The sequence below is a fragment of the Spinacia oleracea genome, chromosome 5, assembly GCF_020520425.1.
Source record: "Spinacia oleracea cultivar Varoflay chromosome 5, BTI_SOV_V1, whole genome shotgun sequence".
Lineage (NCBI taxonomy): Eukaryota > Viridiplantae > Streptophyta > Magnoliopsida > Caryophyllales > Amaranthaceae > Spinacia > Spinacia oleracea.
Window position 1 is genome coordinate 103,798,783 of NC_079491.1, and position 24,468 is coordinate 103,823,250.

General features: G+C 46.9%; 2 protein-coding genes across 2 annotated transcripts; both read left to right on the plus strand.

Moving 5' to 3' along the window:
* The first annotated feature begins 19,308 nt into the window (after positions 1–19,308).
* LOC130461755 (uncharacterized) lies at positions 19,309–23,628 on the plus strand. Its single transcript, XM_056829943.1, has 4 exons — positions 19,309–20,399; positions 20,444–21,563; positions 21,904–22,854; positions 22,954–23,628. Exons 1-4 carry the CDS (start codon positions 19,309–19,311, stop codon positions 23,626–23,628), a joined length of 3,837 nt encoding a protein of 1,278 aa, XP_056685921.1.
* A 60-nt stretch (positions 23,629–23,688) lies between these two features.
* Positions 23,689–24,156, plus strand: LOC130461756 (uncharacterized). Its single transcript, XM_056829945.1, has one exon. It carries the CDS (start codon positions 23,689–23,691, stop codon positions 24,154–24,156), a length of 468 nt encoding a protein of 155 aa, XP_056685923.1.
* Positions 24,157–24,468: the final 312 nt, after the last annotated feature.

Below are 24,468 nucleotides of genomic sequence, written 5' to 3' on the forward strand. Positions count from 1 at the left end.
TCGGGTGAGAGTGCGCCGCTGGATGCTCTTGATTGATTCCTGGAAGAGGTATTGTGCCAAGCTGACCCAGAAGCTTTCTCGCCGGGACAGAGAGGTGCATTTCTTGATTTTGAAAATTGTATTCCCGAAACTCGAACTTGGATGTTGATTCTTGAAATTTGTATTTTGTATAGAACCGTCGTCGAGACCGCAGAGGTTCCGTTGACAGGGAGCCCCAGGGAGGGACTTTCTCGAGGCAGGAGGGACCGAGCTTGGACCTAGGACAGGGATCCGGTGCTGATCGGGAAGCTGCCCCGTTTGTACATGCTAATCGGGAAGCTGCCCCTTTTGTACATGCTGATCGGATGCTGATCGGGAAGCTGCCCCTTTTGTACATGCTGATCGGGAAGCTGCCCCTTTTGTACATGCTGATCGGATGCTGATCGGGAAGCTGCCCCTTTTGTACATGCTGATCCAACCAGGCATTCGTTTGGAGGTGCAAGTAGTTCGAGGCCCTTTGTTCCTCCTCCCGGTTACTACTTCGGAGGGAGTGTTCCTCAGCCTTGGGGTGAAGATTCATGGGCTTACTATGTGGAGATGGAGAGGATGCGTCAGGCTCAGATGTTTGCGCCGTACCAGTTCATGGCGATGCCGCCGCCTTATCAGTATCCTTCTCCTCATCAGGGAGTTCATCTCTCTCCTGGCACTCTTCGTATCTCGGAGAAGGACCCTAGTACCCCTGGGACAGAGCTGGATCGGGATCTGGAGCGCCTTAGGAGGCGAAACAAGGACAAGGAGCCTGTGGTGGACGTCGCAGCTCATGATGACTCAGACTGACCCTGCATGGTAGCGAGTTCCAGCTTGCCTGGGTTGATTTTGTATAGGCTGGGTTGTATTTGTATGTATTTGTGTGGTTTGGAACTTGCTTTTTGTATGGTTGTATGGTTTTGAACTTGAATTGGTTTGAAATTTTTGAAGTTTTGGCTTTTGTATGTTTGTATGTTTGATCTTGTATGCGTTGTGTGTGCCTTGAAATTTGTAGCTATATGCATGCATGATAATTTGAAAAAATTTGAAAAAATAAGCCCCCACTTTAACTGAGGTTTTTTGGTGAGGAAAAGCGCAAGTCAAAGTATATTCAACTTTTGCTATGCATATGCAGACTCGACTTAGGACGCCGATCTAGGACTAGAATGCTTGAATTTTGAATAATTGAAACCGAAATCTGCCTGAAGCGTTGATCCGGACTGCTTGAATTTGCGCGGCTTGCGGCTTTGGAATCTTGAATAATGGAGGTTTGTACTTTGCTGTCCGAAACACTAAAGAGTGTGTACTCGGAGTCATAAAAGAGGACGGTGGCCTCGTCCTTCGCTGCAGGCCCCTGCGCCTAGCGCAGGGCATGGCGCCTGGCGCTAGTGTGCTGTCTTGCAAGCCGACTCTTGTATAAATAGGGAGTATTTCGGATCATTTCTTACAACAATCCTTCCATGCTATTCCTTGTATACTGTTTCCTCGCGAAAAAAGAAGAGAGAAAATGGCTATGTCCTTTGAAAATGCCTTGAACTCGTGGCTTGGTTCGCTAGGCAAATTGGAGAAAAGGGAGCTTGATGGCATGCATCTTGGGTTGCTCGCCTCCTTTCGGTTTGTAAAGTTGGATGTGCACTTCATTCTTGCTGCTTTGGAGGCTTGGGACCCGAATCATCATGTCTCCCGCTTTAGGAATAATTAGGTATGTCCCCTCCCTGAAGAGTTTAGCGCCATATTGGGGTGGCCCATTATGCCGGAGCCATGCATGCCCAGTGTTGAAGAACACTTTTCTTGGGTTTTGAAAGATATTTGGGCTTGAAGCCCCCACTTTTGAGTGCTGTTGTATATGGAAATGGGGTGGATTTGTCCCTCCTTGTCACCTACTTTGCTGGGCTTGATGTTCCTAAAGTTTTCCACTTGAGGGCCTTGAGTTTTTGTATCTTTGCTCGCTTCCTCTTTTCGAAGCAGGGGTTTGGCAATGGTGATTGTGGATGCTATCCGTGGTGCGGGTGTGTCTACAGAGCAGAGGGTTAGGCTGTTCCTCTTAGCTTTGGTGAGTAGGGTTGTGGCCCCGAGGAGGAACAGTCGGGTGCACATTAGATTCCTGTCAGTTTTGCAGGACTTGAGGGTTATTTCGAGCTACAACTGGGGTGGTTTGGCTTATAGCTACCTCTTGTACGAGATGAAGTGGGCCTCCCGGACTGCGCCGGAGAGCGAGCCGAGCAAGGCTGCTCTGTGGAGTGTGCTGGAGGTATTGAAGACTCCTTGTACTTTGTGCCTTGTACTTGTATGTTTGTATTTGAACTTGACTGATGTTTTTCTTGCTTTTTTGAAAGATTTGGATATATGAGCACTTTCCGACTTTGGCGCCGGATCGCACCGGAGATGCGGCTTACCCGTATGCTGCCTCTTGGATAGGAGGGGTGCGTAGGATAGTGCCTCTGGCGGCCTCCCGCAGAGCTTGGAGAGTTCTACCTGCTGATGAGGTAATGTTTTTGTACTGTTTTGCTCTTTTGTATTTGTATTTGTGCAGTTTCCTGAGTTGTCTGTTTTGCAGGTGGTGTGGCATCCTTTTGCCAACGCGCCTGTACCTGCCTCAGCTGCTCGCGCCCATTTCTTGTCTGGACGGCGGGTTTTGCTCCCAGGGGTGTATCGCCACATGTGGTATCTGGGGGAGCGAGTGTGCCTTCAGCACAATTCGGGGAATAGGTTTGTCCCCAAGGACCCACCGGAGTCCATGCTGGCGCCAGATGAGGATCTTGCCCGGCTCTATGTGAATGCTAGGGGCGATGCTGTTTGCCGCTCTTGGAGGGATTTTGTGCAAAGGTAGGGTAGCTATGACGACTTCCTGAGGAAGCTGGCTCCACCAGTACGCTTTGTACTGCCGGTGAGCTTTTGAACTTTGTATCTTGTATTCTTGTATTCTTGTATTCTTGTATTCTTGGATTATTGTATGATTGTATGTAGGAGGAGGAGGTTGATCCTGAGGACATTCACCATGCTGGTAGGATCCTCTGCTATGAAAACTCGGACGGGGAACAGGTGGAGGTGACCATTCCTGTAGCTTCTCCTCCGCACCGGAGATCTTATGATGTTGTACATAAGCATTATGCCGCTTTAAGTACTGTTGCATTTTCATGAAACTGATTGTAATCTTGTATTTGGGAATTGATCTTGAATTTTGTATGCAGGCGCCTCGGGTGAGAGTGCGCCGCTGGATGCTCTTGATTGATTCCTGGAAGAGGTATTGTGCCAAGCTGACCCAGAAGATTTCTGGCCGGGACAGATAGGTGCATTTCTTGATTTTGAAAATTGTATTCCCGAAACTCGAACTTGGATGTTGATTCTTGAAATTTGTATTTTGTATAGGACCGTCGTCGAGACCGCAGAGGTTCCGTTGACAGGGAGCCCCAGGGAGGGACTTTCTCGAGGCAGGAGGGACCGAGCTTGGACCTAGGACAGGGATCCGGTGCTGATCGGGAAGCTGCCCCTTTTGTACATGCTAATCGGGAAGCTTCCCCTTTTGTACATGCTGATTGGATGCTGATCGGGAAGCTGCCCCTTTTGTACATGCTGATCGGGAAGCTGCCCCTTTTGTACATGCTGATAGGGAAGCTGCCCCTTTTGTACATGCTGATCCAACCAGGCATTCGTTTGGAGGTGCAAGTAGTTCGAGGCCCTTTGTTCCTCCTCCCGGTTACTACTTCGGAGGGAGTGTTCCTCAGCCTTGGGGTGAAGATTCATGGGCTTACTATGTGGAGATGGAGAGGATGCGTTAGGCTCAGATGTTTGCGCCGTACCAGTTCATGGCGATGCCGCCGCCTTATCAGTATCCTTCTCCTCAGCAGGGAGTTCATCTCTCTCCTGGCACTCTTCGTATCTCGGAGAAGGACCCTAGTACCCCTGGGACAGAGCTAGATCGGGATCTGGAGCGCCTTAGGAGGCGAAACAAGGACAAGGAGCCTGTGGTGGACGTCGCAGCTCATGATGACTCAGACTGACCCTGCATGGTAGCGAGTTCCAGCTTGCCTGGGTTGATTTTGTATAGGCTGGGTTGTATTTGTATGTATTTGTGTGGTTTGGAACTTGGTTTTTGTATGGTTGTATGGTTTTGAACTTGAATTGGTTTGAAATTTTTGAAGTTTTGGCTTTTGTATGTTTGTATGTTTGATCTTGTATGCGTTGTGTGTGCCTTGAAATTTGTAGCTATATGCATGCATGATAATTTGAAAAAATTTGAAAAAATAAGCCCCCACTTTAACTGAGGTTTTTTGGTGAGGAAAAGCGCAAGTCAAAGTATATTCAACTTTTGCTATGCATATGCAGACTCGACTTAGGACGCCGATCTAGGACTAGAATGCTTGAATTTTGAATAATTGAAACCGAAATCTGCCCGAAGCGTTGATCCGGACTGCTTGAATTTGCGCGGCTTGCGGCTTTGGAATCTTGAATAATGGAGGTTTGTACTTTGCTGTCCGAAACACTAAAGAGTGTGTACTCGGAGTCATAAAAGAGGACGGTGGCCTCGTCCTTCGCTGCAGGCCCCTGCGCCTAGCGCAGGGCATGGCGCCTGGCGCTAGTGTGCTGTCTTGCAAGCCGACTCTTGTATAAATAGGGAGTATTTCGGATCATTTCTTACAACAATCCTTCCATGCTATTCCTTGTATACTGTTTCCTCGCGAAAAAAGAAGAGAGAAAATGGCTATGTCCTTTGAAAATGCCTTGAACTCGTGGCTTGGTTCGCTAGGCAAATTGGAGAAAAGGGAGCTTGATGGCATGCATCTTGGGTTGCTCGCCTCCTTTCGGTTTGTAAAGTTGGATGTGCACTTCATTCTTGCTGCTTTGGAGGCTTGGGACCCGAATCATCATGTCTCCCGCTTTAGGAATAATTAGGTATGTCCCCTCCCTGAAGAGTTTAGCGCCATATTGGGGTGGCCCATTATGCCGGAGCCATGCATGCCCAGTGTTGAAGAACACTTTTTCTTGGGTTTTGAAAGATATTTGGGCTTGAAGCCCCCACTTTTGAGTGCTGTTGTATATGGAAATGGGGTGGATTTGTCCCTCCTTGTCACCTACTTTGCTAGGCTTGATGTTCCTAAAGTTTTCCACTTGAGGGCCTTGAGTTTTTGTATCTTTGCTCGCTTCCTCTTTTCGAAGCAGGGGTTTGGCAATGGTGATTGTGGATGCTATCCGTGGTGCGAGTGTGTCTACAGAGCAGAGGGTTAGGCTGTTCCTCTTAGCTTTGGTGAGTAGGGTTGTGGCCCCGAGGAGGAACAGTCGGGTGCACATTAGATTCCTGTCAGTTTTGCAGGACTTGAGGGTTATTTCGAGCTACAACTGGGGTGGTTTGGCTTATAGCTACCTCTTGTACGAGATGAAGTGGGCCTCCCAGACTGCGCCGGAGAGCGAGCCGAGCATGGCTGCTCTGTGGAGTGTGCTGGAGGTATTGAAGACTCCTTGTACTTTGTGCCTTGTACTTGTATGTTTGTATTTGAACTTGACTGATGTTTTTCTTGCTTTTTTGAAAGATTTGGATATATGAGCACTTTCCGACTTTGGCGCCGGATCGCACCAGAGATGCGGCTTACCCGTATGCTGCCTCTTGGATAGGAGGGGTGCGCATGATGGTGCCTCTGGCGGCCTCCCGCAGAGCTTGGAGAGTTCTACCTGCTGATGAGGTAATGTTTTTGTACTGTTTTGCTCTTTTGTATTTGTATTTGTGCAGTTTCCTGAGTTGTCTGTTTTGCAGGTGGTGTGGCGTCCTTTTGCCAACGCGCCTGTACCTGCCTCAGCTGCTCGCGCCCATTTCTTGTCTAGACGGCGGGTTTTGCTCCCAGGGGTGTATCGCCACATGTGGTATCTGAGGGAGCGAGTGTGCCTTCAGCACAATTCGGGGAATAGGTTTGTCCCCAAGGACCCACCGGAGTCCATGCTGGCGCCAGATGAGGATCTTGCCCGGCTCTATGTGAATGCTAGGGGCGATGCTGTTTGCCGCTCTTGGAGGGATTTTGTGCAAAGGAAGGGTAGCTATGACGACTTCCTGAGGAAGCTGGCTCCACCAGTACGCTTTGTACTGCCGGTGAGCTTTTGAACTTGTATCTTGTATTCTTGTATTCTTGTATTCTTGGATGATTGTATGATTGTATGTAGGAGGAGGAGGTTGATCCTGAGGACATTCACCATGCTGGTAGGATCCTCTGCTATGAAAACTCGGACGGGGAACAGGTGGAGGTGACCATTCCTGTAGCTTCTCCTCCGCACCGGAGATCTTATGATGTTGTACATAAGCATTATGCCGCTTTAAGTACTGTTGCATTTTCATGAAACTGATTGTAATCTTGTATTTGGGAATTGATATTGAATTTTGTATGCAGGCGCCTCGGGTGAGAGTGCGCCGCTGGATGCTCTTGATTGATTCCTGGAAGAGGTATTGTGCCAAGCTGACCCAGAAGCTTTCTGGCCGGGACAGAGAGGTGCATTTCTTGATTTTGAAAATTGTATTCCCGAAACTCGAACTTGGATGTTGATTCTTGAAATTTGTATTTTGTATAGGACCGTCGTCGAGACCGCAGAGGTTCCGTTGACAGGGAGCCCCAGGGAGGGACTTTCTCGAGGCAGGAGGGACCGAGCTTGGACCTAGGACAGGGATCCGGTGCTGATCGGGAAGCTGCCCCTTTTGTACATGCTAATCGGGAAGCTGCCCCTTTTGTACATGCTGATTGGATGCTGATCGGGAAGCTGCCCCTTTTGTACATGCTGATCGGGAAGCTGCCCCTTTTGTACATGCTGATCGGGAAGCTGCCCCTTTTGTACATGCTGATCCAACCAGGCATTCGTTTGGAGGTGCAAGTAGTTCGAGGCCCTTTGTTCCTCCTCTCGGTTACTACTTCGGAGGGAGTGTTCCTCAGCCTTGGGGTGAAGATTCATGGGCTTACTATGTGGAGATGGAGAGGATGCGTTAGGCTCAGATGTTTGCGCCGTACCAGTTCATGGCGATGCCGCCGCCTTATCAGTATCCTTCTCCTCAGCAGGGAGTTCATCTCTCTCCTGGCACTCTTCGTATCTCGGAGAAGGACCCTAGTACCCCTGGGACAGAGCTGGATCGGGATCTGGAGCGCCTTAGGAGGCGAAACAAGGACAAGGAGCCTGTGGTGGACGTCGCAGCTCATGATGACTCAGACTGACCCTGCATGGTAGCGAGTTCCAGCTTGCCTGGGTTGATTTTGTATAGGCTGGGTTGTATTTGTATGTATTTGTGTGGTTTGGAACTTGGTTTTTGTATGGTTGTATGGTTTTGAACTTGAATTGGTTTGAAATTTTTGAAGTTTTGGCTTTTGTATGTTTGTATGTTTGATCTTGTATGCGTTGTGTGTGCCTTGAAATTTGTAGCTATATGCATGCATGATAATTTGAAAAAATTTGAAAAAATAAGCCCCCACTTTAACTGAGGTTTTTTGGTGAGGAAAAGCGCAAGTCAAAGTATATTCAACTTTTGCTATGCATATGCAGACTCGACTTAGGACGCCGATCTAGGACTAGAATGCTTGAATTTTGAATAATTGAAACCGAAATCTGCCCGAAGCGTTGATCCGGACTGCTTGAATTTGCGCGGCTTGCGGCTTTGGAATCTTGAATAATGGAGGTTTGTACTTTGCTGTCCGAAACACTAAAGAGTGTGTACTCGGAGTCATAAAAGAGGACGGTGGCCTCGTCCTTCGCTGCAGGCCCCTGCGCCTAGCGCAGGGCATGGCGCCTGGCGCTAGTGTGCTGTCTTGCAAGCCGACTCTTGTATAAATAGGGAGTATTTCGGATCATTTCTTACAACAATCCTTCCATGCTATTCCTTGTATACTGTTTCCTCGCGAAAAAAGAAGAGAGAAAATGGCTATGTCCTTTGAAAATGCCTTGAACTCGTGGCTTGGTTCGCTAGGCAAATTGGAGAAAAGGGAGCTTGATGGCATGCATCTTGGGTTGCTCGCCTCCTTTCGGTTTGTAAAGTTGGATGTGCACTTCATTCTTGCTGCTTTGGAGGCTTGGGACCCGAATCATCATGTCTCCCGCTTTAGGAATAATTAGGTATGTCCCCTCCCTGAAGAGTTTAGCGCCATATTGGGGTGGCCCATTATGCCGGAGCCATGCATGCCCAGTGTTGAAGAACACTTTTTCTTGGGTTTTGAAAGATATTTGGGCTTGAAGCCCCCACTTTTGAGTGCTGTTGTATATGGAAATGGGGTGGATTTGTCCCTCCTTGTCACCTACTTTGCTAGGCTTGATGTTCCTAAAGTTTTCCACTTGAGGGCCTTGAGTTTTTGTATCTTTGCTCGCTTCCTCTTTTCGAAGCAGGGGTTTGGCAATGGTGATTGTGGATGCTATCCGTGGTGCGGGTGTGTCTACAGAGCAGAGGGTTAGGCTGTTCCTCTTAGCTTTGGTGAGTAGGGTTGTGGCCCCGAGGAGGAACAGTCGGGTGCACATTAGATTCCTGTCAGTTTTGCAGGACTTGAGGGTTATTTCGAGCTACAACTGGGGTGGTTTGGCTTATAGCTACCTCTTGTACGAGATGAAGTGGGCCTCCCGGACAGCGCCGGAGAGCGAGCCGAGCATGGCTGCTCTGTGGAGTGTGCTGGAGGTATTGAAGACTCCTTGTACTTTGTGCCTTGTACTTGTATGTTTGTATTTGAACTTGACTGATGTTTTTCTTGCTTTTTTGAAAGATTTGGATATATGAGCACTTTCCGACTTTGGCGCCGGATCGCACCAGAGATGCGGCTTACCCGTATGCTGCCTCTTGGATAGGAGGGGTGCGCAGGATGGTGCCTCTGGCGGCCTCCCGCAGAGCTTGGAAAGTTCTACCTGCTGATGAGGTAATGTTTTTGTACTGTTTTGCTCTTTTGTATTTGTATTTGTGCAGTTTCCTGAGTTGTCTGTTTTGCAGGTGGTGTGGCGTCCTTTTGCCAACGCGCCTGTACCTGCCTCAGCTGCTCGCGCCCATTTCTTGTCTAGACGGCGGGTTTTGCTCCGAGGGGTGTATCGCCACATGTGGTATCTGAGGGAGCGAGTGTGCCTTCAGCACAATTCGGGGAATAGGTTTGTCCCCAAGGACCCACCGGAGTCCATGCTGGCGCCAGATGAGGATCTTGCCCGGCTCTATGTGAATGCTAGGGGCGATGCTGTTTGCCGCTCTTGGAGGGATTTTGTGCAAAGGAAGGGTAGCTATGACGACTTCCTGAGGAAGTTGGCTCCACCAGTACGCTTTGTACTGCCGGTGAGCTTTTGAACTTGTATCTTGTATTCTTGTATTCTTGTATTCTTGGATGATTGTATGATTGTGTGTAGGAGGAGGAGGTTGATCCTGAGGACATTCACCATGCTGGTAGGATCCTCTGCTATGAAAACTCGGACGGGGAACAGGTGGAGGTGACCATTCCTGTAGCTTCTCCTCCGCACCGGAGATCTTATGATGTTGTACATAAGCATTATGCCGCTTTAAGTACTGTTGCATTTTCATGAAACTGATTGTAATCTTGTATTTGGGAATTGATATTGAATTTTGTATGCAGGCGCCTCGGGTGAGAGTGCGCCGCTGGATGCTCTTGATTGATTCCTGGAAGAGGTATTGTGCCAAGCTGACCCAGAAGCTTTCTGGCCGGGACAGAGAGGTGCATTTCTTGATTTTGAAAATTGTATTCCCGAAACTCGAACTTGGATGTTGATTCTTGAAATTTGTATTTTGTATAGGACCGTCGTCGAGACCGCAGAGGTTCCGTTGACAGGGAGCCCCAGGGAGGGACTTTCTCGAGGCAGGAGGGACCGAGCTTGGACCTAGGACAGGGATCCGGTGCTGATCGGGAAGCTGCCCCTTTTGTACATGCTAATCGGGAAGCTGCCCCTTTTGTACATGCTGATTGGATGCTGATCGGGAAGCTGCCCCTTTTGTACATGCTGATCGGGAAGCTGCCCCTTTTGTACATGCTGATCGGGAAGCTGCCCCTTTTGTACATGCTGATCCAACCAGGCATTCGTTTGGAGGTGCAAGTAGTTCGAGGCCCTTTGTTCCTCCTCTCGGTTACTACTTCGGAGGGAGTGTTCCTCAGCCTTGGGGTGAAGATTCATGGGCTTACTATGTGGAGATGGAGAGGATGCGTTAGGCTCAGATGTTTGCGCCGTACCAGTTCATGGCGATGCCGCCGCCTTATCAGTATCCTTCTCCTCAGCAGGGAGTTCATCTCTCTCCTGGCACTCTTCGTATCTCGGAGAAGGACCCTAGTACCCCTGGGACAGAGCTGGATCGGGATCTGGAGCGCCTTAGGAGGCGAAACAAGGACAAGGAGCCTGTGGTGGACGTCGCAGCTCATGATGACTCAGACTGACCCTGCATGGTAGCGAGTTCCAGCTTGCCTGGGTTGATTTTGTATAGGCTGGGTTGTATTTGTATGTATTTGTGTGGTTTGGAACTTGGTTTTTGTATGGTTGTATGGTTTTGAACTTGAATTGGTTTGAAATTTTTGAAGTTTTGGCTTTTGTATGTTTGTATGTTTGATCTTGTATGCGTTGTGTGTGCCTTGAAATTTGTAGCTATATGCATCCATGATAATTTGAAAAAATTTGAAAAAATAAGCCCCCACTTTAACTGAGGTTTTTTGGTGAGGAAAAGCGCAAGTCAAAGTATATTCAACTTTTGCTATGCATATGCAGACTCGACTTAGGACGCCGATCTAGGACTAGAATGCTTGAATTTTGAATAATTGAAACCGAAATCTGCCCGAAGCGTTGATCCGGACTGCTTGAATTTGCGCGGCTTGCGGCTTTGGAATCTTGAATAATGGAGGTTTGTACTTTGCTGTCCGAAACACTAAAGAGTGTGTACTCGGAGTCATAAAAGAGGACGGTGGCCTCGTCCTTCGCTGCAGGCCCCTGCGCCTAGCGCAGGGCATGGCGCCTGGCGCCAGTGTGCTGTCTTGCAAGCCGACTCTTGTATAAATAGGGAGTATTTCGGATCATTTCTTACAACAATCCTTCCATGCTATTCCTTGTATACTGTTTCCTCGCAAAAAAGGAAGAGAGAAAATGGCTATGTCCTTTGAAAATGCCTTGAACTCGTGGCTTGGTTCGCTAGGCAAATTGGAGAAAAGGGAGCTTGATGGCATGCATCTTGGGTTGCTCGCCTCCTTTCGGTTTGTAAAGTTGGATGTGCACTTCATTCTTGCTGCTTTGGAGGCTTGGGACCCGAATCATCATGTCTCCCGCTTTAGGAATAATTAGGTATGTCCCCTCCCTGAAGAGTTTAGCGCCATATTGGGGTGGCCCATTATGCCGGAGCCATGCATGCCCAGTGTTGAAGAACACTTTTTCTTGGGTTTTGAAAGATATTTGGGCTTGAAGCCCCCACTTTTGAGTGCTGTTGTATATGGAAATGGGGTGGATTTGTCCCTCCTTGTCACCTACTTTGCTGGGCTTGATGTTCCTAAAGTTTTCCACTTGAGGGCCTTGAGTTTTTGTATCTTTGCTCGCTTCCTCTTTTCGAAGCAGGGGTTTGGCAATGGTGATTGTGGATGCTATCCGTGGTGCGGGTGTGTCTACAGAGCAGAGGGTTAGGCTGTTGCTCTTAGCTTTGGTGAGTAGGGTTGTGGCCCCGAGGAGGAACAGTCGGGTGCACATTAGATTCCTGTCAGTTTTGCAGGACTTGAGGGTTATTTCGAGCTACAACTGGGGTGGTTTGGCTAATAGCTACCTCTTGTACGAGATGAAGTGGGCCTCCCGGACTGCGCCGGAGAGCGAGCCGAACATGGCTGCTCTGTGGAGTGTGCTGGAGGTATTGAAGACTCCTTGTACTTTGTGCCTTGTACTTGTATGTTTGTATTTGAACTTGAATGATGTTTTTCTTGCTTTTTTGAAAGATTTGGATATATGAGCACTTTCCGACTTTGGCGCTGGATCGCACCGGAGATGCAGCTTACCCGTATGCTGCCTCTTGGATAGGAGGGGTGCGCAGGATGGTGCCTCTGGCGGCCTCCCGCAGAGCTTGGAGAGTTCTACCTGCTGATGAGGTAATGTTTTTGTACTGTTTTGCTCTTTTGTATTTGTATTTGTGCAGTTTCCTGAGTTGTCTGTTTTGCAGGTGGTGTGGCGTCCTTTTGCCAACGCGCCTGTACCTGCCTCAGGTGCTCGCGCCCATTTCTTGTCTAGACGGCGGGTTTTGCTCCCAGGGGTGTATCGCCACATGTGGTATCTGGGGAAGCGAGTGTGCCTTCGGCACAATTGGGGGAATAGGTTTGTCCCCAAGGACCCACCGGAGTCCATGCTGGCGCCAGATGAGGATCTTGCCCGGCTCTCTGTGAATGCTAGGGGCGATGCTGTTTGCCGCTCTTGGAGGGATTTTGTGCAAAGGAAGGGTAGCTATGACGACTTCCTGAGGAAGCTGGCTCCACCAGTACGCTTTGTACTGCCGGTGAGCTTTTGAACTTTGTATCTTGTATTCTTGTATTCTTGTATTCTTGTATTCTTGGATGATTGTATGATTGTATGTAGGAGGAGGAGGTTGATCCTGAGGACATTCACCATTCTGGTAGGATCCTCTTCTATGAAAACTCGGACGGGGAACAGGTGGAGGTGACCATTCCTGTAGCTTCTCCTCCGCACCGGAGATCTTATGATGTTGTACATAAGCATTATGCCGCTTTAAGTACTGTTGCATTTTCATGAAACTGATTGTAATCTTGTATTTGGGAATTGATCTTGAATTTTGTATGCAGGCGCCTCGGGTGAGAGTGCGCCGCCGGATGCTCTTGATTGATTCCTGGAAGAGGTATTGTGCCAAGCTGACTCAGAAGCTTTCTGGCCGGGACAGAGAGGTGCATTTCTTGATTTTGAAATTTGTATTCCCGAAACTCGAACTTGGATGTTGATTCTTGAAATTTGTATTTTGTATAGGACCGTCGTCGAGACCGCAGAGGTTCCGTTGACAGGGAGCCCCAGGGAGGGACTTTCTCGAGGCAGGAGGGACCGAGCTTGGACCTAGGACAGGGATCCGGTGCTGATCGGGAAGCTGCCCCTTTTGTACATGCTAATCGGGAAGTTGCCCCTTTTGTACATGCTGATCGGATGCTGATCGGGAAGCTGCCCCTTTTGTACATGCTGATCGGGAAGCTGCCCCTTTTGTACATGCTGATCGGATGCTGATCGGGAAGCTGCCCCTTTTGTACATGCTGATCCAACCAGGCATTCGTTTGGAGGTGCAAGTAGTTCGAGGCCCTTTGTTCCTCCTCTCGGTTACTACTTCGGAGGGAGTGTTCCTCAGCCTTGGGGTGAAGATTCATGGGCTTACTATGTGGAGATGGAGAGGATGCGTCAGGCTCAGATGTTTGCGCCGTACCAGTTCATGGCGATGCCGCCGCCTTATCAGTATCCTTCTCCTCGGCAGGGAGTTCATCTCTCTCCTGGCACTCTTCGTATCTCGGAGAAGGACCCTAGTACCCCTAGGACAGAGCTGGATCGGGATCTGGAGCGCCTTAGGAGGCGAAATAAGGACAAGGAGCCTGTGGTGGACGTCGCAGCTCATGATGACTCAGACTGACCCTGCATGGTAGCGAGTTCCAGCTTGCCTGGGTTGATTTTGTATAGGCTGGGTTGTATTTGTATGTATTTGTGTGGTTTGGAACTTGATTTTTGTATGGTGGTATGGTTTTGAACTTGAATTGGTTTGAAATTTTTGAAGTTTTGGCTTTTGTATGTTTGTATGTTTGATCTTGTATGCGTTGTGTGTGCCTTGAAATTTGTAGCTATATGCATGCATGATAATTTGAAAAAATTTGAAAAAATAAGCCCCCAATTTAACTGAGGTTTTTTGGTGAGGAAAAGCGCAAGTCAAAGTATATTCAACTTTTGCTATGCATATGCAGACTCGACTTAGGAAGCCGATCTAGGACTAGAATGCTTGAATTTTGAATAATTGAAACCGAAATCTGCCCGAAGCGTTGATCCGGACTGCTTGAATTTGCGCGGCTTGCGGCTTTGGAATCTTGAATAATGGAGGTTTGTACTTTGCTGTCCGAAACACTAAAGAGTGTGTACTCGGAGTCATAAAAGAGGACGGTGGCCTCGTCCTTCGCTGCAGGCCCCTGCGCCTAGCGCAGGGCATGGCGCCTGGCACCAGTGTGCTGTCTTGCAAGCCGACTCTTGTATAAATAGGGAGTATTTCGGATCATTTCTTACAACAATCCTTCCATGCTATTCCTTGTATACTATTTCCTCGCGAAAAAAGAAGAGAGAAAATGGCTATGTCCTTTGAAAATGCCTTGAACTCGTGGCTTGGTTCGCTAGGCAAATTGGAGAAAAGGGAGCTTGATGGCATGCATCTTGGGTTGCTCGCCTCCTTTCGGTTTGTAAAGTTGGATGTGCACTTCATTCTTGCTGCTTTGGAGGCTTGGGACCAGAATCATCATGTCTCCCGCTTTAGGAATAATTAGGTATGTCCCCTCCCTGAAGAGTTTAGCGCCATATTGGGGTGGCCCATTATGCCGGAGCCATACATGCCCATTGTTGAAGAACACTTTTTCTTGGGTTTGAAAGATATTTGGGCTTGAAGCCCCCACTTTTGAGTGCTGTTGTATATGGAAATGGGGTGGATTTGTCCCTCCTTGTCACCTACTTTGCTGGGCTTGATGTTCCTAAAGTTTTCCACTTGAGGGCCTTGAGTTTTTGTATCTTTGCTCGCTGCCTCTTTTCGAAGCAGGGGTTTGGCAATGGTGATGTCTCCCTAATAGAAATCGTAGAGCAGTTTGCTAATGGTCGGGACCCAATGCTGCTTGTGATTGGCGAAACATTGATGGGCCTTGATTTGCTGAAGTCGGACCCCTCTTCTTTGCCATCGGGAAGTCCGGTATTACTCCAAGTAAGGATCTGGAGCTTTCTTGTATGTTGTTTTGTACTTGTATTTGAATTTTGAATTTTGAATTTTAAAATGCGTATCTTGTATACTCCCCAAGGTTTAGCTTTTGGAGAGGCTCATGCTGGTGGCACCACCGGAGAGCATGGAAAGCTATAATAGAAAAGGGTTCACTGTGCGGCCCATGATGTATGGCCGGCTTTCATTGGACAAGTGGCGAAGCGCACTCTCTGGAATTGAATCTTGTATAATGTGGGTAGTTCCTTGGTGTGGAATTGCTGCCATGAGACATGCCCCTGATTCTACTGCTTTGAGAGTGCCAAGCCTCACAATGCTAGTCTTCTACTCGCCTGCTCGAGTGATGAAACAGGAGATCCCGGACTGTGCTGTAGAGAACCCAAAATTTGTTGCGCTGAATGCCAATCGACTTGAAGTTTGGAGGCGGTATTGGGTCGCCAAACAATTCCTGAGTATCCAGTTCCCACCTGAGTCAGTTACTCTGTCTGCGGGGTACATTGTATGGATGAGAGGCCTAAGCCAGAGGGACATTTCTCTCTCCGGGCCAGCTAGAGTCCGAGGTTCTAGAGCTAGACGTCCTGCATCAACTGACTATGAGGAAGGTGACGGGAGTGTGGCCCATCCGGTGCTTGACCGTTCGGAGTCCAAAGGAGGTCAGCCGTCCTCCCGTCTTGGAAGGCTAGAAAGTTCCTTCTCCCGCCGCTTGGGCAAAGGGAAGATTGATGATTGATTGCGGGAGGAGCCAGGGGATAGTACTCAAGGTGCCAAGACTCGAGAGCTTAGTCTCCCGACCCTAGATCTTTGTAAGCTAAATGTGTTTGAAATTGTATTGGAAGGAATTGTGTTTAGAATGTGTTTGGAAGATGTGTTTAGAAAATGTGTTTAGAAAATGTGTTTAGAAAATGTGTTTAGAAAATGTGTTTATGAAGTGAAAAGGCTTTGAACTTTGCTTCACTTGATCCTGACTTTGTATTTGAATTGGCTTTGAAGGCCTTAGAGCCAAATAAAGAGTTATTGTGTTAAATTCCGCTTGAACATGCTTTGCTTTGAATTGGCACATGTGGAATAAAGACAACAACAATTGAGTTTTGAAATTTGATTTTATTTTTAGGATGCCCTTAATTGAGGAAATTTTGATTTTAATTTTTTGTATTAAAATGGAAATTTTGTAATTTTTTTGTATTAAAGTGGCCGGCCCTCAGAATGAGGTTGCCTATGTGTCCCGTTAGGGAATCAGGCCGAACGTAGTTCTGACTACCTTACAGGACTTTGAATTGGATTCTTGAATTTGAACATGGAACTTCGACATAGAACTTCTTGAGTTGATCGAGGTTGGTCAGAGATCTGAATTCTGTTCCATCGACGTCTGTTAGTTCGACTGCTCCCCCGGAGAGGATCTTCTTGACAATGTATGGGCATGCCCAGTTGAGTTTAAATTTTCCCCTTGGGTCCATGGTGCTTTTGCGAAGGGCTTTCAGGACAAGCTCGCCTTCTTTGATGTTTCGGGTTTTGACCCTGTTGTTGAATGTCTGGCCACTCGGCGCTGATAGACTTGTACAGGGTGAGCGGCCTGAAGCCGACGCTCATCGAGCATGACTACCTCGTCATATCTTGATTGTACCCATGCAGCTTCTGGGATTTTTCTTTCGAGGACTACCCTTAGAGAAAGTATCTCCAGCTCGATAGGTTGTACCACCTCCATTCCATAGACCAACGAGAATGGGGTTGCACCAGTTGAAGTGGGAATTGAAGTTCGATACCCCCACAATGCGAAATGCAGCTTCTGGGGCCAGTCCTTGTAATTGGTAGTCATTTTCATGATGATGGTCTTGACATTCTTGTTGGCTGCTTCGACTGCCCCATTGGTTTGTGGGCGATAAGGCGAAGAGCGATGATGTTGAATCTTGTACTCGGTGAATAGATCTTCACATTCTCCTTGAAAATAGGTTCCCTGGTCACTGATGAACTTGTGAGGAACGCCGTATCTGCATATGATGTTTTCTTGTATGAACTGAGCCATGATGAGCGACATTTATGTCGCTCTAAACCTTTATTTTCTTATTTTCCCTTTTTGCTTCATGATTTTGCTTACTTTTTAGTTTTAATTGAATTTGTAGTGTATATTAGTTTAGTTCACCTTTCCTTGGTTTTATTTCGTTTTTGTTTGATTTTTCTAGGATTTGATGGAGTTGAGAATGGAAAAAGCAAAGTTGAGCATGAACGCAGGCAGGTGTGCCCGCTCCAAACACAGCTGCGCCCGCACATAGTGGTGGGTCCGCGCATATATGGCCGCGCCCGCACCTGAAGGGAAGCTCCTTTTCAGCAAATATTCAAGACATTCTGTCTATGGAAAAAATGACGTTTCTGTGAAGGTGCGCCCGCACCAAAAAGGGCCGCGCCCGCACCTTCACCAAATTTGCACAACCAATTTCATGTTGAGCCTCCCTTCGCCACCAACGCCCCAGAGGCGCGCGCCCGCGCAACATGTGGTGCACCCGCACCCAAGTCAGATCTAGTTTTTGTTCGTTTTCTCTCACTCATCGGTGCGCCCACACCCAATGCGGGTGCGCCCTTGAAGACCCTCATTTGTGCGCCCGCACCACTTTGGCGCGCCCGCACCCTTGTCCGGATTCGAAATATTTACTTTTCTTTTGTTCTTTTTCAGGAAAGGGTATACATACCCCCTCTTCCCCACTTTTAGGGGACATCATTCATTGCTCTTAGTTTTTCTGTTTTATAGGGTTTGAGAGAGATAAACACTTAGCTAATCTTATTGCTTTGGTATCCAACTTCAATTTGTAGAATTCTTTGAAGCTTCAAGTAATTTCTTTCCTCTTCCCTCTTGTTCTTTGAATTTCGTTCTTCAATTTCTTTCTCTTGTTATTATTGTTGATGTTCTTCATACCCATAATTCCCACTACATGCTTGTTTGATTTTGGTAATTTCTTTGACTTTTGCTCAATTATGATGGTTCTTTGTTTGAATTTCAAACTTAGCTTGTTGTTCCCTTTCATGGCTTGTGAGTAGTTACTTGCTGGGGTTAGGGGGGAATCTTGGGAATGAATTAGGGGACTTTAGAAGGGAATTCATGTTGATGTTGTGATTAAATTGTGATTTGATGATAAGGATCTCCATGTCTAGTTAGATTAGTAGTCGCGAATGCTATTTCTAGTTGGTTGATTGGAATGCTTCATGTTAGTTTGGCAAGAAATTGTGAATTAGTGTGAGGATGTGGATGAACTAGTTCTAATTGGTAGTCACTTAGTCTAAGGGTCATGCGAAAGCTCTCCCTCGGATTAGGCAACTCAATGCATTCTATCCGAAAGGTGATGAATGCAACATTTCCGGTTTTTCCCCTAATTATCATGTCTTTGCAACATTTTAGTGTTTGAGTCTTCGTCCTCCTCTAATAATCCCAAGCGGAACCCCAATTCCCCTAGCTATTTCCCTATAGTTTAACTCGTTATTTAGCGTAGAATCGTTAGATAGTATAATCCAATTTACTCTCCTTTTCTAAGCTAGCTTGATTTTGTTGAACTCGTTCTCACCGTTCTCTTGGGACGATCCCGAACTTACCGCTATATTCAATATAGTTGGTTAGTTAGGTGTTTCTACAAATTTTGTTTGACTAGGTGGTATTCGTATAATGACACGAAAATCGCTTGTCAAAATGGCGCCGTTGCCGGGGAACGGTTGTTTTTGAGTTTAGCTTTATTATCAAGTCTAGTTTTACCATTTTACATTCTTTCTTTAGTTGATATTGTCATTGCTAACGTTTTCATTTGAGTTGTTGCATGCCAGTCCGGGGCCGTACTCGCCATCGACCTCTCCTTCCTTTGGACGACGAGTTAAAAAGGGCATTGAGGGGCTTGCGGAGAACTCGAACTCGTTCCTTTGGTAACATTAGATACACCACTCAAGGAGTGAATTCACCCGAATAAACCCTTTCAACTCCCTCGAGTTCTACTATCCCCACTCGTGAAGACATGGCGCAACCGGTCAAGAACTTTAGTATTCCGGGAGCCTTCGAAGCCACTAGTGGTATCGACCCTCCAACAACGAATGCCAACAACTTTGAAATCCGGCCGGCATTGATCACTCTTGTGCAAAGCCACCCCTTTTGTGGCAAGGCGAGTGAGTCACCTCATGAACATTCTATTTGTGACTTAGCCCGGCTTCCAAGATTAGTCTTGATGCGGGAGCGGGAGGTCCAATTATGAACAAAACGGAGGACCAAATAGAGGAAATAATAGAAGATGTGGTTCAAAATTACCAAGCTTGGCATGTGGGGACAAGGAACAACGAAGGTAGAGGTCGTCAAGATGACGGAAGGGGGTCGGCTTATGCATTGGAGCAAGCTCATATCATAGAAAGGCTTGCTTCCCGACTTGAGAAACTCGAAAATGCTCCCTCGATCTCAACCGCCATCTCCATCAACAATACCTCCACCATCGACCACCCTTCTAACCAAAGGGAAGGGCAAGGTAAGTTCCTACAACACTATGCCTCCTAATACCTCTTTTTGTGACGTTTGTGGCGGACATGATCATCTCCCCAATATGTGCCATTTGTTGCAAAACATGTCCTATGTTGAACATGACCCATCTTATGAGAATGAATTTGATGTTGAGTATGATAATGCCTTGAATGAAAGGTCTAGGTATGATGGACCCCAAATTCCTAATTTCAATAGACAACAAGGTCCTAGAGGTCCCTCTACTAATTCTTATCAAGGTCTTACCTTCCAAGGGGGTGGGTTTGATCACCAAAACCGGGGTAACTATACGGGACAAAGCTATCAAGGCCACGCTTCCTGTGGTCAACCCTATGGTTATGGTCATCAATCACAATACAACGAAGGTAGTTATGGGTCAAACCACCAAGTTGGAGGGGGCTATAACTACGGATATGTGCATAATAGAGGAACCTCTAGTGGGGGGTATCAAATGAATCCGGGAAACCAATACGGCAATTCCCAATATCCTCCTCCCGGATTCAATGGATCTAGACCACACGGCACTCAACTCCCACTCAACTCTTCCCTTAGCAATGCTCCCTCACCGCTCCCGCCTCCCAAGTCTAATCTTGAGACTCTCATGGAGTCGTTTGTGGGGGCGCAAGCTAAGAAGAATGTGGAGTTTGAGGATGGAATCAAGCAATCTAACATCCATTTAAAAATGATTGAGACTCAATTGGCTCAACTAGCTAGCTCCATTAATCAAAATCAAACATACCCAAATCTTCCATCTCAAGGTCATGACTCTAAAAAGCAAATGAATGCAATTGTAACAAGAAGTGGGAAGGGTATGAATGATGGTGCTACGTCTAGAGAAGTCCCTAAGTCCAATGTTGGTAATAAAAGGGTAGTTGGGGACCTAGGTGAAGATGAGGAAGAACATGTTGTGTCCCAAAGGGAGGTTGAGACGGATGATTTGAGGCCAAGGGAGGCCACTCCTCTCCAACCTATTATTCCTAAGCTCCCCTTTCCCCAAAGGTTTGCTAGACAAAGAATGGATGCTCATTTTTCTAAGTTCCTAGAAATGATAAGCAAGTTGCAGTCACCATCCCCTTTACGGACGCAATCAAGCAAATGCCTACCTACTCTCGATTTCTTAAGGAAATCTTAAGTGGAAAAAGGGATTGTGACGTAAAGGAGACGGTGAACCTCACCGAGAATTATAGTGCTATTATTCTTAACCAAATGCCACCCAAACTCAAAGACCCGGGTAGTTTCTCTATCCCTTGTGCTATTAAGAATCTTGAAATAAGCAATGCCTTGTGTGATTTGGGTGCTAGTGTTAGTTTAATGCCTTATTCGGTGTTCACCAAGCTCGAAGTTGGTGATCTTGTCCCAACCAACATTACATTGCAACTTGCCGACCGTTCGGTCAAATATCCTACTGGCAAGATTGAGGATGTACCCTTGAGAGTTGGTAAATTTGTGATCCCCGTCGACTTTGTGGTGCTAGATATAGATGAGGACGTGCATGTCCCTATTATTCTTGGTCGGCCTTTCTTGGCCACGGCGGGGGCCATTATTGATGTTAAACAAGGGAAAATCACTTTGAAAGTTGGGAAGGATAGTTTGGTTTTTGACTTGAATAAAACCATGTGGTATCCTAGTTCTACTAATGAGAAATATTTCTTGGTTGACTCTTTTGATCCCCTAGTGCATGATATGCATGAGCACTTGCTCACTACTAATGATCCGCTTGAGCTTGCTATTTTGAATAGAGAAGGCTTAGGAGATGTAGGGGTTGAAGCGGCCAACTACAAGGAATTTTTGGATTCCACCCCACCTTGTGCTCAATCGGAGCAATGTTTGATTTTGCTTGATCGGGAAGAAGTTTCGGATGATCATGAACGCCGAATTGGTAAGGAAGCTCCCAAGGTAGAGCTCAAACCTCTACCTTCGAGCTTGAGGTATGTTCTTCTTGGTCCAAATTCTTCTTATCCCGTTATTATTAACTCTAGTTTGGATGATGAGCAAGTTCTCAAGCTCACTAATGTTTTGAAACGTCATCAAAGTGCTTTGGGCTACACAATTGGTGATTTGAATGGTGTTAGCCCAAAACTTTGTATGCATCATATTGAGCTTGAGGACAATGCCGTCCCCCATCGTGAAAGGCAACGAAAGCTTAATCCACCTATGGGTGAGGTGGTTAAGAAGGAAATTACGAAACTTTTGGCGGCCGGAATCATCTATCCCATTTCTAATAGTAGGTGTGTCTCCGGTAGTCACTAATTCTCGTGGGAGAGCTTACCTCTACCCGGACGGTGACCGGGTAGAGAATGTGTATTGACTACCGTCAACTCAACTCTTCTACCAAAAAGGACCATTTTCCATTGCCTTTCATTGATCAAATGCTTGAACGACTTACTAAGCATAAGTACTTTAGTTTTCTTGATGGTTATTCCGGGTTTTTCCAAATCCCCATAAACCCGGAAGACCAAGAGAAAACCACTTTCACTTGTCCATATGGAATTTATGCTTATAGGAGGATCCCATTTGGGAAATGCAATGGAGGTTTCAACGATGCATGATGAGTATTTTCGGAGATATTCTTGAAGAAGAAATTGAGGTTTTCATGGATGACTTTTCGGTCGGTGGTGGCTCGTATGATGAGTGCCTTCTCAACTTGGAGAAATATCTTGAGCGGTGTGAGAAGGTTCACTTGGTCTTAAATTGGGTGAAGTGTCACTTCATGGTACAAGAGGGTATTGTTCTTGGGCACAAGGTTTCGAATCTCGGGATTGAGGTTGATAAGGCAAAGATTGAGGTGATTGAGAAGCTACCTCCTCCGGTCAATGTGAAAGGAGTTCGTTCTTTTCTTGGGCATGCGGGATTCTATAGGAGGTTTATCAAGGATTTTTCTTTGCTTGCTTGGCCTCTTACTAACCTCCTTCAAAAGGAATGTGACTTCCACTTTGATGATGCTTGCCATGATGCTTTCAACAAGCTCAAATCGGCTTTGATCTCCACTCCTATTGTGCAAGCTCCGGATTGGTCCCTCCCTTTTGAGCTCATGTGTGATGCAAGAGACTATTCTATTGGGGGTGTTTTGGGTCAAAGGAAAGACAAGAATCTTCATGTCATTTATTACATGTCCAAGGCCCTAAATCAAGCTCAATCTAACTACACCACTACGGAAAAGGAGTTTCTTGCCATAGTTCATGCATTTGAGAAGTTCCGCCCCTACTTGGTTGGTTCGAAAACCATCGTCTACACCGATCATGTGGCCATCCGCTATCTCATGGCTAAGAAGGAGTCAAAGCCTAGACTTATCCGATGGGTTCTCCTACTTCAAGAATTTGATATTGAGATTCGGGACAAGAAGGGTGCCGAAAATGTTGTAGCTGATCACCTTTCCCGAATTGAGCTTTGTGACATGGAGGTGGATGAGGTGCTCATTGAGGATGCCTTACGTGATGATGTTTTGTACGCAATTGTAAGTACTTATTTGCCTTGGTTTGCCGACCTCGTGAACTATTTAGATTGTGGGGAAATTCCCAATGATTTCTCCACACAACAAAAGAGAAAGTTGTAGCATGATGCGAAGAAGTATGTGTGGGATGAGCCACTCATGTATAGGAGAGGAGCCAATGGGCTATTACGGAAATGCGTTCCGAATGATGAGGTCGGTAGTGTCCTTCATATGTGCCACTCGTCTCCTTGTGGAGGGCACATGGGAGGAGATAAGACCGCCTCAAAGGTGTTGCAAAGTTTACTTTGGTGGCCTACTCTTTTCTGTGATGCTTGGGCTTTTGTCAAGTCTTGTGATCGTTGTCAAAGGACGGGAAATATTTCTAAGAGGCATGAGATGCCCCAAAATCCTATCTTGGAGTTAAAAGTGTTTGATGTGTGGGGTATTGACTTCATGGGACCTTTCCCTTCTTCTTATGGCAATCTCTATATTCTAGTGGCGGTTGATTATGTTTCAAAGTGGGCGGAAGCTATTGCCTCACCCACTAATGATCACAAGGTGGTTGACAATCTCTTCAAGAAGATCATTTTTCCGCGTTTTGGGGTTCCTAGGGCCGTGATAAGTGATGGGGGATCACACTTTGCTCATGGGAAGTTCAAGGCCCTCTTGCGGAAGTATGGTGTGCATCACAAGGTTGGCTTGGCTTATCACCCTCAAACTAGCGGCCAAGTGGAAGTTACCAATCGAGAGATCAAGTCGATTCTTGAAAAGACGGTTGCTAAGACCCGGAAGGATTGAGCCATCAAGCTTGATGACGCCTTATGGGAGTATAGAACGGCTTTCAAAACGCCGATCGGAATGACTCCTTACAAGCTTGTTTATGGAAAGAATTGCCACTTGCCGGTTGAGCTTGAGCGCAAGGCCATGTGGGCCATCAAGACATTGAATTTGGACCTAACTAGTGCGGGTGAGTGGCGCTTGCTTGATCTCCATGAGCATGAGGAGCTCCGTACGAATGCCTATGACTCGGCAAGCATCTACAAGGCACGATCCAAAAAGTATCATGACGCCCGACTTGAGAAACGGGACTTCAAAGAAGGGGACAAGGTGCTCCTCTATAATTCTAGGCTTAAGTTATTTCCGGGTAAGCTCAAATCAAGATGGAGTGGCCCATTTGTTGTGTGGAAGGTTTTAACTCATGGTGCCATTGTGATTTGGAATGAGGAATCCGGAAACTTCAAGGTGAACGGGCACAAGTTGAAACAATATTTCGAGGGTGATTCTCGCGGCACATTTGCCGTCTTGGATCTAGTTGACCCCGCATGAATTTGGGGGGACCCGTCAAGCTAATAACGTTAAAGAAGCGCTTCCGGGAGGCAACCCGTGTTTCTAACCTTTCCTTTATTTCATTTTATTGTGCTACTAACCTTTTTGTTGTGTTTTTCGTAGTTCTTGTGTGTTGATGTTTCCATGGAAAATTCCGGAACTTGGATAATGGTGCGCCCACACCACCACACCCGCGCCCGCACCACCACCAAATGTGCAAAAATAGCTAAAACTTTACAAAATGGGAAAACAGCATTTTCAAATCTGGTGCGCCCGCGGTCAATATGTGCGCGCTCGCACCCTCACCGAAAT

Coding starts and splice junctions, on each gene's coding strand:
- LOC130461755 (XM_056829943.1), top strand. CDS start 19,309: ATGCTCCCTCGATCTCAACCGCCATCTCCATCAACAATACCTCCACCA. Junction 20,400..20,443: donor AAGCTCCCCTTTCCCCAAAG/GTTTGCTAGACA, acceptor CTAAGTTCCTAG/AAATGATAAGCAAGTTGCAG. Junction 21,564..21,903: donor TTAATCCACCTATGGGTGAG/GTGGTTAAGAAG, acceptor TTATGCTTATAG/GAGGATCCCATTTGGGAAAT.
- LOC130461756 (XM_056829945.1), top strand. CDS start 23,689: ATGACTCCTTACAAGCTTGTTTATGGAAAGAATTGCCACTTGCCGGTT.